The sequence below is a fragment of the Pleurodeles waltl genome, chromosome 7 (assembly GCF_031143425.1).
Source record: "Pleurodeles waltl isolate 20211129_DDA chromosome 7, aPleWal1.hap1.20221129, whole genome shotgun sequence".
Lineage (NCBI taxonomy): Eukaryota > Metazoa > Chordata > Amphibia > Caudata > Salamandridae > Pleurodeles > Pleurodeles waltl.
This window is the reverse complement of record NC_090446.1, coordinates 78,507,567-78,524,934: the sequence shown is the minus strand read 5'-3', so window position 1 is coordinate 78,524,934 and position 17,368 is coordinate 78,507,567. Positions and strand designations below refer to the sequence as shown.

The window sequence follows — 17,368 nt, the reverse complement described above, 5'->3', positions numbered from 1 at the left end:
TTTCTCCCGACAAGCATGGAACTAGAGCACAGCTCTTAGGACCCAAGGACCATCTGTATATACTTTGTGTGCTATATATCATCTTCAGAACCCCTACTTCATCATCACTACTTCTAGTTCAAAAATATGGATAGCCAGTCTTCTTACTTCAGGATTTATTTGACTCTCACCGACAATGCAATCTAGATAGAATAATTTGCTTTGGCAGTAATGAAATGCTGGCCTAGATAGCAATAATCCGGATAAATTATTCAAGATCTGTTGGAAACCAAGTCCGATCTGCCAGATACCACTATACATCACATTGTACGAGTATACGTGCACATAATTACATCCATATTGTTCTTCCTCAAGTTAATATTCTCCTTCTTCAAAGACAAAAACACATTCATCTACTCAAGTGAATTTGTCTGTAACTTGAATTCTTTACTTTCCTTGACAACAACTGGCTGCATGGTACTGCCATTATTCTGTGTTGTTGTCTTTCAAAAATCTTGTTGGATTCAGGACAACTACCTCAGATGGCCAATAATCTCGTCCCACCTACTCTGTAGTTCTGCCTCACCATTTGATCTGCAGGAACTTCTCATTTTCTGATGGCAGGTAACTGGCCAGCTCTGACATGACAGTTATCTTAGCTGGATTCAAATAGCCTAACGTGCCCCCAGAGTTTCAGCATAAGAAGATCCAACCTTAAGATGCATAGGTTTTTTTAATTGTTTGCAAAACTATGGAAGTCATGGTTGTTTCAATGTGAAAAATTATAAACAAAAACCCCTTTCACTGAAAGAAAACATTTGGAATGTCTTGGACACTTTTTGTCTTTTCGGAAATAGAACTAGTCAGTTGTGGATTGATTTTCAAAAACAAATAAGATGCAGAGGGCTTACATAACATAGTAGCCTTCCCAGTATTAGTATGTTTATCAAATGTGCTCCTCAATTTCAGTGGGAGAACGCAAGGAATAAGGATCCAAATGAAACCAGCAGCGATCTATAGATGTAGTTGGTGGTTTAGCGCTGTGATGGTGGATGCTGGGATTTCGCTGACTTGTATGTCTAAATGAAGCCAAAATCGAATGTTTTCTGAGGCCAGATGAGTGATTATCTGAATAGTCATGAGGCCTTTAGTGTACTCTGAAGGACAGAAGTTGAAAACTTTCAATAGAATATAATTGGGAATCTTTCACTCACATACACATTTATCGAGAGCTGAATTTAACAAACAGTAATCCTTTCATGAATGCTGCTGTGTGTAGGGCATCCTTCTCCATCAGTCTGGGGAAATATATTGTCTGGCTAGCTCTGGACAGTATATTGGGATAATGTAGTGTAGGGATCTCTTAAGTGAGCAGTGTCAGTTCTCATTCTTTTAAAATGCACCAGTAGCTCCTTTTCCATTTATTGTTTTTAAAAAGGTTTTAAAATTGTTGATTTCAAACAAATATACTTTAGGACTAATTGGAATTCCACCTTCATTTTTTAAACAAATACTGAAAAAGATGCAGATTTGTTTGTAATATGCATTTGTTTTAGTTAGTGAACTTTTAAAGTGATCTAATGTATACAAATACATGGCCTGGGGATCAGAACATGTGCAAAGGTAATTCAATGTGTGGGCTTTGAGAGATAATCTTATCTTGGAGAACGTTGTGCCAAAATCCAATGACTCAGAGCAGCATCTATTATCAAGAAATGTTCTTCACATAAAAATGCATGTTTTGGAAGTGGGATTGCTGCTGTCTGATAGACGAGCGAGGCCATAGGGAGAGAAAGGAAACTGGTGGTTAGGTTGCTTCTAAGTCCAGGCAGGAGATTAGGAACAATAAGTTTATAGTTAGTGGAGCAGCTCTGTCAATAGTATGAATTTGGGTCTATGTCACCTGCATAAAGAACGCACACAAAATGTACTTCCTGAATGTAAGTGGGTACAGTTCTTAATTACTCAACGTCATTAAGACATGTTACTAAATGTTCCAATATACTCACTTGTCTCAAGAGTGCTTTCGAATGTGGATGCTAACACAAAAATAAAAAAACAATTTAATAATGTGAATCAACACCAGCGTACAAAATTCAGCAATTATGATGTCTTTATTCTAAGAAATGAGCTTGTAAACTAGGTGCAGGTTATGTGTGGCATGAATTATTTCAAGCCTGCTGTTCTGGCTGTAAAGTTTAGTTGAGAAAAACAATGGATAGTCATTTAAAGACATATATTTGATGTAAAGTATCATAAGCATCCTCCTCTGTGAGCATGATTAAATGAACTGCCTGAGTGGAACTGAACACTATGTTGAAGTAGTGTGAATGCACAACCTCTTAAATGAGTAGTGTCAATTATAACTCTTAGAACATGCAGAAAGCCTTATATCTTTTTCTGTTTTTAGAAAGGTTTTAAAAATGCTTATTTCAAACAAAAATAATTTAGGATTCATTTGACTACTTAGCGGCCTTTTTAGAAATTAAAAAAAGACACTAAGGGGCTGATTATAAGATCAGTGAACGGTTTACACCATCCGACGAACTTCTGACAGGGAGGTTGCTGCCATACTGGCTACCTTCTCACCGGACCCATTAAGAGTTTCCTGCTAGGTCAGCGGGTGGAAACCTGAGTTGATAAAATGTAAAACTATATGACAATATGAGAATTGTGCACAGTAAATTTTTGTCCATGAAGGTAATTATGTGCAACTCCTAACTTCTCAAGGTCATTAATATTGTTCAATCAATGTTCTGAGTACTTACTTGGTTCAACAGTGTTGTCCGATGGTGATGCTAGAAAAAAACATAAGCAATATTCTGATTCAAGCAGTAGGATACCAAATTCTGTAATTCTGAAAGCGTTTTTCTAAGAAATGACTTTGCATACTTGCACTAGAATCTTCGCACAAAAGATTTAATTGAAACCTGTGTTTCCTGTTGTGAATTTAGATGAGAAGAAGGAAGATGTGCCTTTTATTGAAATCTAATTGATACATTTTATCATGGGACAATGTTTCCCTGGCAATCATGCCTACATTCGACCGGACTCTTTCTAATCAGTTTTAAACAGGTTTTGGGCCATGTTTAACCTGGATCTCTGACTGAGAAAGCCCAATGTTTCTCCCGACAAGCATGGAACTAGAGCACAGCTCTTAGGACCCAAGGACCATCTGTATATACTTTGTGTGCTATATAGCATCATCAGCACCCTTACTTCATCATCTCTACTTCTAGTTCAAAAATATGGATAGCCAGTCTTCTTACTCAAGGATTTATTTGACTCTCACCGACAATGCAATCTAGACAGAATAATTTGCTTTGGCAGGAAAGAAATGCTGGCCTAGATAGCAATAATCAGTATAAATTATTCATGATCTGTTGGAAACCAAGTCCGATCTGCCAAATACCACTATACATCACATTGTACGAGTATACGTGCACATAATTACATCCATATTGTTCTTCCTCAAGTTAATATTCTTCTTCTTCAAATACAAAAACACATTCATCTACTCAAGTGAATTTGTCTGTAACTTGAATTCTTTCCTTTCCTTGACAACAACTGGCTGCATGGTACTACCATTATTCTGTGTTGTTGTCTTTCAATAATTGAGTGTGGCAAAATAAAACTATACTTTCATCAAAGCTGGGTTGGTCTTATATGTGCAACTGGATTCTCAGATCTCAAAAAATCAATACATAATAATCTGTGTATAGAGCCAAAGCTGCTTATGCAAATCTTGTTGGATTCAGGACAACGACCTCAGATGGCCAATAATCTCGTCCCACCTACTCTGTAGTTCTGCCTCACCATTTGATCTGCAGGAACTTCTCATTTTCTGATGGCAGGTAACTGGCCAGCAGTGACATGACAGATATCTTAGCTGGAGTCAAATAGCCTAACATGCCCCCAGAGTTTCAGCATAAGAAGATCCAACCTTAAGATGCATAGGTTTTTGTTGTTGTTTGCAAAACTATGGAAGTCATGGTTGTTTGAATGTGAAAAATGATAAACAAAAACCCCTTTCACCGAAAGAAAACATTTGGAATGTCTGGAACACTTTTTGTCTTTTCGGAAATAGAACTAGTCAGTTGTGGATTGATTTTCAAAAACAAATAAGATGCAGAGGGCTTAAATAACATAGTAGCCTTCCCAGTATTAGTATGTTTATCAAATGTGCACCTGAATATCAATGGGAGAACGCAGGGAATAAGATCCAAATGAAACCAGCAGCGATCTATAGATGTAGTTGGTGGTTTAGCGCTGTGATGGTGGATTCCGGGATTTCGCTGACTTGTATGTCTAAATGAAGCCAAAATCGAATGTTTTCTGAGGCCAGATTAGTGATTATCTGAATAGTCATGAGGCCTTTAGTGTACTCTGAAGGACAGAAGTTGAAAACCTTCAATAGAATATAATTGGGAATCTTTCACTCACATACACATTTATCGAGAGCTGAATTTAACAAACAGTAATCCTTTCATGAATGCTGCTGTGTGTAGGGCATCCTTCTCCATCAGTCTGGGGAAATATATTGTCTGTCTAGCTCTGGACAGTATATTAGGATAATGTAGTGTAGGAATCTCTTAAGTGAGTAGTGTCAGTTCTCATTCTTTTAAAACGCACCAGCAGCTCCTTTTCCATTTATTGTTTTTAAAAAGGTTTTAAAATTGTTGATTTCAAACAAATATACTTTAGGACTAATTGGAATTCCACCTTCATTTTTTTTTAAACAAATACTGAAAAAGATGCAGAGTTGTTTGTAATATGCATTTGTTTTAGTTAGTGAACTTTTAAAGTGATCTAATGTATACAAATACATGGCCTGGGGATCAGAACGTGTGCAAAGGTCATTCAATGTGTGGGCTTTGTGAGAGAATCTTATCCTGGAGAACGTTGTGCCAAAATCCAATGAGTCAGAGCAGCATCTATTATCAAGAAATGTTGTTCACCTAAAAATACATGTCCTGGAAGTGTGATTGGTGCTGTCTAATAGACAAGCGAGGGCATAGGGAGAGAAAGGAAACTGGTGATTAGGTTGCTTCTAAGTCCAGACAGGAGATTAGGAACAATTAGTTTATAATTAGTGGAGCAGCTCTACCAATAGTATGAATTTGGGTCTATGTCACCTCCATAAAGAATGCACACAAAATGTACTTCTTGAATGTAAGTGGGTACGGTTCTTAATTCCTCAACATCATTAAGACATTTTAGTAAATGTTCCAATATACTGACTTGTCTCAACAGTGCTTTTGAATGTGGATGCTAACACAAAAATAAAAATAAAAATGTAATAATGTGAGTCTACACCAGGGTACAAAATTTAGCAATTATGAACTCTTTATTCTACGAAAAGAGCTTGTAAACTAGGTGGCATGAATTATTTCAAGCCTGCCTTTCTGGCTGTGAAATTTAGATGAGAAGAACAATGGATAGTCATTTAAAGATGTATATTTGATGTAAAGTATCATAAGCATCCTTACTTGTGATCCTTATTAAATGAACTGCCTGAGTGGAACTGAACACTATGTTGAAATAGTGTGAATGCACAACCTCTTAATTGAGTAGTGTCAGTTATAACTCTTAGAACATGCAGAAAGCCTTATATCTTTTTCTGTTTTTAGAAAGGTTTTTAAAATGCTTATTTCAAACAAAACTAATATAGGATTCATTTGAATACTTAGCGGTATTTTTAGAAATTAAAAAAAGACACTAAGGGTCTGATTATGAGATCGGCGAACGGTTTACACCATCCGACTAACTTCTGACATGGAGATTGCTGCCATAGTGGCTACCTTCTCACCGGACCCATTAAGAGTTTCCTGCTAGGTCAGCGGGTGGAGACCTGAGTTGATAAAATGGAAAACTATATGACAATATGAGAATTATGCACAGTAATGTTTTCTCCATGAAGGTAATTATGTGCAACTCCTAACTTCTCAAGGTCATTAATATTGTTCAATCAATGTTCTGAGTACTTACTTGGTTCAACAGTGTTGTCCGATGGTGATGCTAGAAAAAAACAGAAGCAATATTCTGAGTCAAGCAGTAGGATACCAAATTCTGTAATTCTGAAAGCGTTTTTCTAAGAAATGACTTTGCATACTTGCACTAGAATCTTCGCACAAATGATTTAATTGAAACCTGTGTTTCTTGTTGTGAATTTAGATGAGAAGAAGAAAGATGTGCCTTTTATTGAAATCTAATTGATACATTGTATCATGGGACAATGTTTCCCTGGCAATCATGCCTACATTGGACCTGACTCTTTCTAATCAGTTTTAAACAGGTTTTGGGCCATGTTTAACCTGGATCTCTGACTGAGAAAGCCCAATGTTTCTCCTGACAAGCATGGAAATAGAGCACAGCTCTTAGGACCCTAGGACCATCTGTACATACTTTGTGTGCTATATATCATCATCAGCACCCTTACTTCATCATCTCTACTTCTATTTCAAAAATATAGATAGTCAGTCTTCTTACTCCAGGATTAATTTGACTATCACCGACAACGCAATCTAGATAGAACCATTTCTTTTGGCAGTAAAGAAATGCTAATCTTGATAGTAATAATCAGTATAAATTATTCAAGATCAGTTGGAGACCAAGTCCGATCTGCCAGATGCCACTTTACATCACATTGTCCGAGTACACATGCACATAATTACATCCGTATTGTTGTTCTTCAAGTTAATATTCTTCTTCCTCAAAGACAATAACACATTCATCTACTCAAGCAAATGTTTCTGTAACTTTATTCTTTCCTTTCCTTGACAACAACTGGCTGCATGGTACTACCATTATTCTGTGTTGTTGTCTTTCAAAAATTGAGTGTGGCAAAATAAAACTATACTTTCATCAAAGCAGGGTTAGTCTTGTATGTGAAACCTGATTCTCAGATCTCAAAAAATCAATACATCATAATCTGTATATAGAGACAAAGCTGCATATGCATTTCTTGTTGGATTCAGGACAAGTACCTCAGATGACCAATAAAATGTTCCACCTACTCTGTAGTTCTGCCTCTTCATTTGAACTGCAGGAACTTCACATTTTCTGATGGCACACAACTGACCAGCTCTGACATGACAGATATCTTACCTGGAGTCAAACAGCCTAACGTGCCCCGAGAATTTCAGCATAAGAAGATCCAACTTTAAGATGCTTAGGTTTTTTTGTTACTTGCAAAACTATGGAAGTCATGGTTGTTTGAATGTGAAAAATGATAAACAAAACGCCCTTTCACTGACAGAAAACATTTGGAAAGTATGGGACACTTTTTGCCTTTCAGAAATAGAACTAGTCATTTGTGTATTGATTTTCAAAAACAAATAAGGTGCAGAGGGCTTACATAACATAGTAGCCTTCCCAGTATTAGTCTGTTTATCAAATGTGCTCCTGGCATATCAGTGGGAGAATGCAAGGAATAAGGATCCAAATGAAACCAACAGTGATCTATAGACGTAGTTGGTGGTTTAGCACTGTGATGGTGGATGCATGTATTTTGATGACTTGTATATCTAAATTAAGCCAAAATCGAATATTGTTGTGAGGCCAGATAAGGAGATTATCTGAATAGTCATGAGGCCTTTAGTGTACTCTGAAGGACAGAAGTTTAAAACATTCAATAGAATATAAGTGGGAATCTCTCACTCACATACACATTTATCTAGAGCTGAATTTAACAAACAGTAATCCTTTCAAGAATGCTGCTGTGTGTAGGGCATCCTTCTCCATCAGTCTGTGGAAATATATTGTCTGTCTAGCTCTGGACAGTATATTGGGATAATGTAGTGTAGGGATCTCTTAAGTGAGCAGTGTCAGTTCTCATTCCTTTAAAAAAACACCAGCATCTCTTTTTCCATTTTTTGTTTTTAAAATGGTTTTAAAATTGTTGATTTCAAACAAATACACTATAGGACTAATTGCAAATCCACCTTCATTTTTTAAACAAATACTGAAAAAGATGCAGAGTTGTTTGTAATATGCATTTGTTTTAGTTAGTGAACTTTTAAAGTGATCTAATGTATACAAATACATGGCCTGGGGATCAGAACATGTGCAAAGGTAATTCAATGTGTGGGCTTTGAGAGATAATCTTATCTTGGAGAACGTTGTGCCAAAATCCAATGAGTCAGAGCAGCATCTATTATCAAGAAATGTTCTTCACCTAAAAATGCATGTTTTGGAAGTGGGATTGGAGCTGTCTGATAGACGAGCGAGGCCATAGGGAGAGAAAGGAAACTGGTGGTTAGGTTGCTTCTAAGTCCAGGCAGGAGATTAGGAACAATGAGTTTATAGTTAGTGGAGCAGCTCTGTCAATAGTATGAATTTGGGTCTATATCACCTGCATAAAGAACGCACACAAAATGTACTTCCTGAATGTAAGTGGGTACAGTTCTTAATTACTCAACCTCATTAAGACATGTTACTAAATGTTCCAATATACTCACTTGTCTCAAGAGTGCTTTCCAATGTGGATGCTAACACAAAAATAAAAAAACAATTTAATAATGTGAGTCAACACCAGCATACAAAATTCAGCAATTATGATGTCTTTATTCTAAGAAATGAGCTTGTAAACTAGGTGCAGGTTATGTGTGGCATGAATTATTTCAAGCCTGCTTTTCTGGCTGTGAAGTTTAGTTGAGAAGAACAACGGATAGTCATTTAAAGACATATATTTGATGTAAAGTATCATAAGCATCCTCCTCTGTGAGCCTGATTAAATGAACTGACTGAGTGGAACTGAACACTATTTTGAAATAGTGTGAACGCACAGCCACTTAAATGAGTAGTGTCAATTATAACTCTTAGAACGTGCCAAACGTCTTATATCTTTTTTGTTTTTAGAAAGGTTTTAAAAATGCTGATTTCAAACAATAATAATTTAGGATTCATTTGACTATTTAGCAGTCTTTTTAGAAATTGAAAAAAAGACACTAAAGGGCGGATTATGAAATCGGCGAACGGTTTACACCATCCGACGAACTTCCGACAGGGAGGTTGCTGGCATACTGCCTACCTTCTCGCCAGAACCATTAATAGTTTTTTGCTAGGTCAGTGGGAGGAAACCTGAGTTGATAAAATGTAAAACTATATCACAATATGAGAATTGTGCACAGTAAATTTTTCTCCATGAAGGTAATTATGTGCAACTCCTAACTTCTCAAGGTCATTAACATTTTTCAGTCAATGTTCTGAGTACTTACTTGGTTCGACAAAGCAAAAACAACAAGTGATGGACGGAATGCTGAACAATGTCAAACATTCACCCCCAGTACAGTGATCTGGGCCTAAATCCATCGTTTTTTTGCTGCCCATGCCATTTCAGTTTGGACCCAGCCATATGCAAATCAGTCTTGACCCTGTTCCCCATGGGAACAGTCCAGCCCGAACTGCTAGGCCAGGTCTTCCCTGGACTGGAAACAAGCATCCTGGGACCGGTTTCGGGGTTTCACCCCTCATCAGCCAGGCTAGCTTGAATCCAGTGGCATGGGAAGCACGGGACCCACGTCTGGGCATACCCTTCCCACTTAGGGCGACAAAGCAAAAACAACAAGTGATGGACGGAATGCTGAACATTGTCAAACATTCACCCCCAGTACAGTGATCTGGGCCTAAATCCATCATTTTTTTGCTGCCCATGCCATTCCAGTTTGGACCCAGCCATATGCAAATCAGTCTTGACCCTGTTCCCCATGGGAACAGTCCAGCCCGAACTGCTAGGCCAGGTCTTCCCTGGACTGGAAACAAGCATCCTGGGACCGGTTTCGGGGTTTCACCCCTCATCAGCCAGGCTAGCTTGAATCCAGTGGCATGGGAAGCACGGGACCCACGTTTGGGCATACCCTTCCCACTTAGGGCGACAAAGCAAAAACAACAAGTGATGGACGGAATGCTGAACATTGTCAAACATTCACCCCCAGTACAGTGATCTGGGCCTAAATCCATCGTTTTTTTGCTGCCCATGCCATTCCAGTTTGGACCCAGCCATATGCAAATCAGTCTTGACCCTGTTCCCCATGGGAACAGTCCAGCCCGAACTGCTAGGCCAGGTCTTCCCGGGACTGGAAACAAGCATCCTGGGACCGGTTTCGGGGTTTCACCCCTCATCAGCCAGGCTAGCTTGAATCCAGTGGCATGGGAAGCACGGGACCCACGTCTGGGCATACCCTTCCCACTTAGGGCAACAAAGCAAAAACAACAAGTGATGGACGGAATGCTGAACATTGTCAAACATTCACCCCCAGTACAGTGATCTGGGCCTAAATCCATCGTTTTTTTGCTGCCCATGCCATTCCAGTTTGGACCCAGCCATATGCAAATCAGTCTTGACCCTGTTCCCCATGGGAACAGTCCAGCCCGAACTGCTAGGCCAGGTCTTCCCGGGACTGGAAACAAGCATCCTGGGACCGGTTTCGGGGTTTCACCCCTCATCAGCCAGGCTAGCTTGAATCCAGTGGCATGGGAAGCACGGGACCGACGTCTGGGCATACCCTTCCCACTTAGGGCGACAAAGCAAAAACAACAAGTGATGGACGGAATGCTGAACATTGTCAAACATTCACCCCCAGTACAGTGATCTGGGCCTAAATCCAGTGAGGACCTGGCTTGGCAGTTCGGTCTGGACTGTTCCCATGAGGAACAGGGTCAAGACTGATTTGCATATGGCTGGGTCCAAACTGGGGTGGCATGGTGAGCAAAAGAACGATGGATTAAACCCAGATCTATGACTGGGGGTGAGTGTTTGACAATGTTCAGCATTCCGTCCATCACTTGTTGTTTTTGCTTTGTCGCCTTAAGTGGGAAGGGTATGCCCAGACGTGGGTCCCGTGCTTCCCATGCCACTGGATTCAAGCTAGCATGGCTGATGAGGGGTGAAACCCCGAAACCGGTCCCAGGATGCTTGTTTCCAGTCCAGTGAGGACCTGGCTTGGCAGTTCGGTCTGGACTGTTCCCATGAGGAACAGGGTCAAGACTGATTTGCATATGGCTGTGTCCAAACTGGGGTGGCATGGTGAGCAAAAGAACGATGGATTAAACCCAGATCTATGACTGGGGGTGAGTGTTTGACAATGTTCAGCATTCCATCCATCACTTGTTGTTTTTGCTTTGTCGCCCTAAGTGGGCAGGGTATGCCCAGACGTGGGTCCCGTGCTTCCCATGCCACTGGATTCAAGCTAGCCTGGCTGATGAGGGGTGAAACCCCGAAACCAGTCCCAGGATGCTTGTTTCCGGTCCAGTGAGGACCTGGCTTGGCAGTTCGGTCTGGACTGTTCCCATGAGGAACAGGGTCAAGACTGATTTGCATATGGCTGGGTCCAAACTGGGGTGGCATGGTGAGCAAAAGAATGATGGATTAAACCCAGATCTATGACTGGGGGTGAGTGTTTGACAATGTTCAGCATTCCATCCATCACTTGTTGTTTTTGCTTTGTCGCCCTAAGTGGGCAGGGTATGCCCAGACGTGGGTCCCGTGCTTCCCATGCCACTGGATTCAAGCTAGCCTGGCTGATGAGGGGTGAAACCCCGAAACCAGTCCCAGGATGCTTGTTTCCGGTCCAGTGAGGACCTGGCTTGGCAGTTCGGTCTGGACTGTTCCCATGAGGAACAGGGTCAAGACTGATTTGCATATGGCTGGGTCCAAACTGGGGTGGCATGGTGAGCAAAAGAATGATGGATTAAACCCAGATCTATGACTGGGGGTGAGTGTTTGACAATGTTCAGCATTCCATCCATCACTTGTTGTTTTTGCTTTGTCGCCCTAAGTGGGAAGGGTATGCCCAGACGTGGGTCCCGTGCTTCCCATGCCACTGGATTCAAGCTAGCCTGGCTGATGAGGGGTGAAACCCCGAAACCGGTCCCAGGATGCTTGTTTCCGGTCCAGTGAGGACCTGGCTTGGCAGTTCGGTCTGGACTGTTCCCATGAGGAACAGGGTCAAGACTGATTTGCATATGGCTGGGTCCAAACTGGGGTGGCATGGTGAGCAAAAGAACGATGGATTAAACCCAGATCTATGACTGGGGGTGAGTGTTTGACAATGTTCAGCATTCCGTCCATCACTTGTTGTTTTTGCTTTGTCGCCCTAAGTGGGAAGGGTATGCCCAGACGTGGGTCCCGTGCTTCCCATGCCACTGGATTGAAGCTAGCCTGGCTGATGAGGGGTGAAACCCGGAAACCGGTCCCAGGATGCTTGTTTCCGGTCCAGTGAAGACCTGGCTTGGCAGTTCGGTCTGGACTGTTCCCATGAGGAACAGGGTCAAGACTGATTTGCATATGGCTGGGTCCAAACTGGGGTGGCATGGTGAGCAAAAGAACGATGGATTAAACCCAGATCTATGACTGGGGGTGAGTGTTTGACAATGTTCAGCATTCCGTCCATCACTTGTTGTTTTTGCTTTGTTGCCCTAAGTGGGAAGGGTACGCCCAGACGTGGGTCCGTGCTTCCCATGCCACTGGATTCAAGCTAGCCTGGCTGATGAGGGGTGAAACCCCGAAACCGGTCCCAGGATGCTTGTTTCCGGTCCAGTGAGGACCTGGCTTGGCAGTTCGGTCTGGACTGTTCCCATGAGGAACAGGGTCAAGACTGATTTGCATATGGCTGGGACCAAACTGGGGTGGCATGGTGAGCAAAAGAACGATGGATTAAACCCAGATCTATGACTGGGGGTGAGTGTTTGACAATGTTCAGCATTCCGTCCATCACTTGTTGTTTTTGCTTTGTCGCCCTAAGTGGGAAGGGTATGCCCAGACGTGGGTCCCGTGCTTCCCATGCCACTGGATTCAAGCTGGCCTGCCTGATGAGGGGTGAAACCCCGAAACCGGTCCCAGGATGCTTGTTTCCGGTCCAGTGAGGACCTGGCTTGGCAGTTCGGTCTGGACTGTTCCCATGAGGAACAGGGTCGAGACTGATTTGCATATGGCTGGGTCCAAACTGGGGTGGCATGGTGAGCAAAAGAACGATGGATTAAACCCAGATCTACGACTGGGGGTGAGTGTTTGACAATGTTCAGCATTCTGTCCATCACTTGTTGTTTTTGCTTTGTCGCCCTAAGTGGGAAGGGTATGCCCAGACGTGGGTCCCGTGCTTCTCATGCCACTGGATTCAAGCTAGCCTGGCTGATGAGGGGGTGAAACCCCGAAACCGGTCCCAGGATGCTTGTTTCCAGTCCAGTGAGGACCTGGCTTGGCAGTTCGGTCTGGACTGTTCCCATGAGGAACAGGGTCAAGACTGATTTGCATATGGCTGGGTCCAAACTGGGGTGGCATGGTGAGCAAAAGAACGATGGATTAAACCCAGATCTATGACTGGGGGTGAGTGTTTGACAATGTTCAGCATTCCGTCCATCACTTGTTTTTTTTGCTTTGTCGCCCTAAGTGGGAAGGGTATGCCCAGACGTGGGTCCCGTGCTTCCCATGCCACTGGATTCAAGCTAGCCTGGCTGATGAGGGGTGAAACCCCGAAACAGGTCCTAGGATGCTTGTTTCCGGTCCAGTGAGGACCTGGCTTGGCAGTTCGGTCTGGACTGTTCCCATGAGGAACAGGGTCAAGACTGATTTGCATATGGCTGGGTCCAAACTGGGGTGGCATGGTGAGCAAAAGAACGGTGGATTAAACCCAGATCTATGACTGGGGGTGAGTGTTTGACAATGTTCAGCATTCCGTCCATCACTTGTTGTTTTTGCTTTGTTGCCCTAAGTGGGAAGGGTACGCCCAGACGTGGGTCCCGTGCTTCCCATGCCACTGGATTCAAGCTAGCCTGGCTGATGAGGGGTGAAACCCCAAAACCGGTCCCAGGATGCTTGTTTCCGGTCCAGTGAGGACCTGGCTTGGCAGTTCGGTCTGGACTGTTCCCATGAGGAACAGGGTCAAGACTGATTTGCATATGGCTGGGTCCAAACTGGGGTGGCATGGTGAGCAAAAGAACGATGGATTAAACCCAGATCTATGACTGGGGGTGAGTGTTTGACAATGTTCAGCATTCCGTCCATCACTTGTTGTTTTTGCTTTGTCGCCCTAAGTGGGAAGGGTATGCCCAGACGTGGGTCCTGTGCTTCCCATGCCACTGGATTCAAGCTAGCCTGGCTGATGAGGGGTGAAACCCCGAAACCAGTCCCAGGATGCTTGTTTCCGGTCCAGTGAGGACCTGGCTTGGCAGTTCGATCTGGACTGTTCCCATGAGGAACAGGGTCAAGACTGATTTGCATATGGCTGGGTCCAAACTGGGGTGGCATGGTGAGCAAACGAACGATGGATTAAACCCAGATCTATGACTGTGGGTGAGTGTTTGACAATGTTCAGCATTCCGTCCATCACTTGTTGTTTTTGCTTTGTCGCCCTAAGTGGGAAGGGTATGCCCAGACGTGGGTCCCGTGCTTCCCATGCCACTGATTTCAAGCTAGCCTGGCTGATGAGGGGTGAAACCCCGAAACCGGTCCCAGGATGCTTGTTTCCGGTCCAGTGAGGACCTGGCTTGGCAGTTCGGTCTGGACTGTTCCCATGAGGAACAGGGTCAAGACTGATTTGCATATGGCTGGGTCCAAACTGGGGTGGCATGGTGAGCAAAAGAACGATGGATTAAACCCAGATCTATGACTGGGGGTGAGTGTTTGACAATGTTCAGCATTCCGTCCATCACTTGTTGTTTTTGCTTTGTTGCCCTAAGTGGGAAGGGTATGCCCAGACGTGGGTCCCGTGCTTCCCATGCCACTGGATTCAAGCTAGCCTGGCTGATGAGGGGTGAAACCCCGAAACCGGTCCCAGGATGCTTGTTTCCGGTCCAGTGAGGACCTGGCTTGGCAGTTCGGTCTGGACTGTTCCCATGAGGAACAGGGTCAAGACTGATTTGCATATGGCTGGGTCCAAACTGGGGTGGCATGGTGAGCAAAAGAACGATGGATTAAACCCAGATCTATGACTGGGGGTGAGTGTTTGACAATGTTCAGCATTCCGTCCATCACTTGTTGTTTTTGCTTTGTCGCCCTAAGTGGGAAGGGTATGCCCAGACGTGGGTCCCGTGCTTCCCATGCCACTGGATTCAAGCTAGCCTGGCTGATGAGGGGTGAAACCCCGAAACCGGTCCCAGGATGCTTGTTTCCGGTCCAGTGAGGACCTGGCTTGGCAGTTCGGTCTGGACTGTTCCCATGAGGAACAGGGTCAAGACTGATTTGCATATGGCTGGGTCCAAACTGGGGTGGCATGGTGAGCAAAAGAACGATGGATTAAACCCAGATCTATGACTGGGGGTGAGTGTTTGACAATGTTCAGCATTCCGTCCATCACTTGTGGTTTTTGCTTTGTCGCCCTAAGTGGGAAGGGTATGCCCAGACGTGGGTCCCGTGCTTCCCATGCCACTGGATTCAAGCTAGCCTGGCTGATGAGGGGTGAAACCCCGAAACCGGTCCCAGGATGCTTGTTTCCGGTCCAGTAAGGACCTGGCTTGGCAGTTCGGTCTGGACTGTTCCCATGAGGAACAGGGTCAAGACTGATTTGCATATGGCTGGGTCCAAACTGGGGTGGCATGGTGAGCAAAAGAACGATGGATTAAACACAGATCTATGACTGGGGGTGAGTGTTTGACAATGTTCAGCATTCCGTCCATCACTTGTTGTTTTTACTTACTTGGTTCAACAGTGTTGTCCGATGGTGATGCTAGAAAAAACAGAAGCAATATTCTGAGTCAAGCAGGTGAACACCAAATTCTGTAATTCTGAAATCTCTTTTCTAAGAAATGACTTTGCATACTTGCACTAGAATCTTCGCACAAATGATTTAATTGAAACCTGCGTCTCCTGTTGTGAATTTAGATGAGAAGAAGAAAGATGTGCCTTTTATTGAAATAAAATTGATATATGGTATCATGGGACAATGTTTCCCTGGCAATCATGACTACATTGGACCTGACTCTTTCTAATCAGTTTTAAACAGGTTTTGGGCCATGTTTATTCTGGATCTCTGACTGAGGAAGCCCAATGTTTCTCACGACAAGCATGGAACTAGAGCACAGCTCTTAGGACCCGAGGACAGTCTGTATATACTTTGTGTGCTATATATCATCATCAGCACCCTTACTTCATCATCACTACTTCTAGTTCAAAAGTATGGATAGCCAGTCTTCTTACTCCAGGATTTATTTGACTATCACCGGCAACCCACTCTGGATAGAACCATTTGCTTTTGGCAGTAAAAAAATTCTAATCTAGATAGCAATAATCAGTATAAATTATTCAAGATCAGTTGGAGACCAAGTCCGATCTCCCAGATACCACTTTACATCACATTGTACGGGTATATGTGCACATAATTACATCCATGTTGTTCTTCTTCAGGTTAATATTCTTCTTCCTCAAAGACAAAAATACATTCATCTACTCAAGTGAATCTTTCTGTAACTTTATTTCTTTCCTTTCCTTGACAACAACTGGCTGCATGGTACTACCCTTATTCTGTGTTGCTGTCTTTCAAAAATTGAGTGTGGCAAAATAAAACTATACTTTCGCCAAAGCAGGGTGAGTCTTGTATGTGCAACTGGATTCTAGGATCTCAAACAATCAATACATAATAATTTGTGTATAGATCAAAAGCTCCTTATGCAGATCTTGTTGAATTCAGGACAAGTACATCAGATGACTAATAAACATGTTCCACACACTCTGTAGTTCTGCCTCTTCATTTGAACTGCAGGAACTTCTCATTTTCTGATGGCAGACAACTGGCCAGCTCTGACATGACAGATATCTTAGCTGGAGTCAAAAAGCCTAACGTGCCCCCAGAATTTCAGCATAGGAAGATCCAACTTTAGGATGCTTAGGTTTTTTTGTTGCTTGCAAAACTATGGAAGTCATGGTTGTTTGAATGTGAAAAATGATAAACAAATCCCCTTTCTCTGACAGAAAACATTTGGAATGTCTGGGACACGTTTTTGCCTTTCAGAAATAGAACTAGTCATTTGTGGATCGATTTTCAAAAACAAATAAGGTGCAGAGGGCTGACATAACATAGTGGCCTTCCCAGTATTAGTATGTTTATCAAATGTGCTCCTGGCATATCAGTGGGAGAATGCAAGGAATAAGGATCCAAATGAAACCAGCAGCGATCTATAGATGTAGTTGGTGGTTTAGCGCTGTGATGGTGGATGCATGGATTTCGCTGACTTGTATGTCTAAATAAAGCCAAAATCGAATGTTGTTGTTAGGCCAGATTAGTGATTATCTGAATAGTCATGAGGCCTTTAGTGTACTCTGAAGGACAGAAGTTGAAAACATTCAATAGAATATAAGTGCAAATCTTTCACTCACATACACATGTATCTAGATCTGAATTTAACAAACAGTAATCCTTTCAAGAATTCTGCTGTGTGTAGGGCATCCTTCTCCATC

The 17,368-nt window shown here is 42.7% G+C and overlaps 1 protein-coding gene across 1 annotated transcript in view; it reads right to left on the bottom strand.

The window, feature by feature from the left end:
• Window positions 1-5,947: 5,947 nt before the first annotated feature.
• LOC138246827 (alpha-2-macroglobulin-like protein 1) overlaps window positions 5,948-17,368 on the bottom strand; it is a 262,402-nt gene continuing 250,981 nt past the window's right edge. Inside the window, exons 39-41 of the mRNA XM_069201584.1 lie at window positions 15,612-15,641; window positions 8,439-8,468; window positions 5,948-5,997 (exon numbers count right to left, since the gene is read on the bottom strand). Of these exons, the coding sequence (XP_069057685.1) occupies window positions 5,948-5,997; window positions 8,439-8,468; window positions 15,612-15,641 (110 nt within the window). The remainder of the gene's footprint in view (window positions 5,998-8,438; window positions 8,469-15,611; window positions 15,642-17,368) is intronic.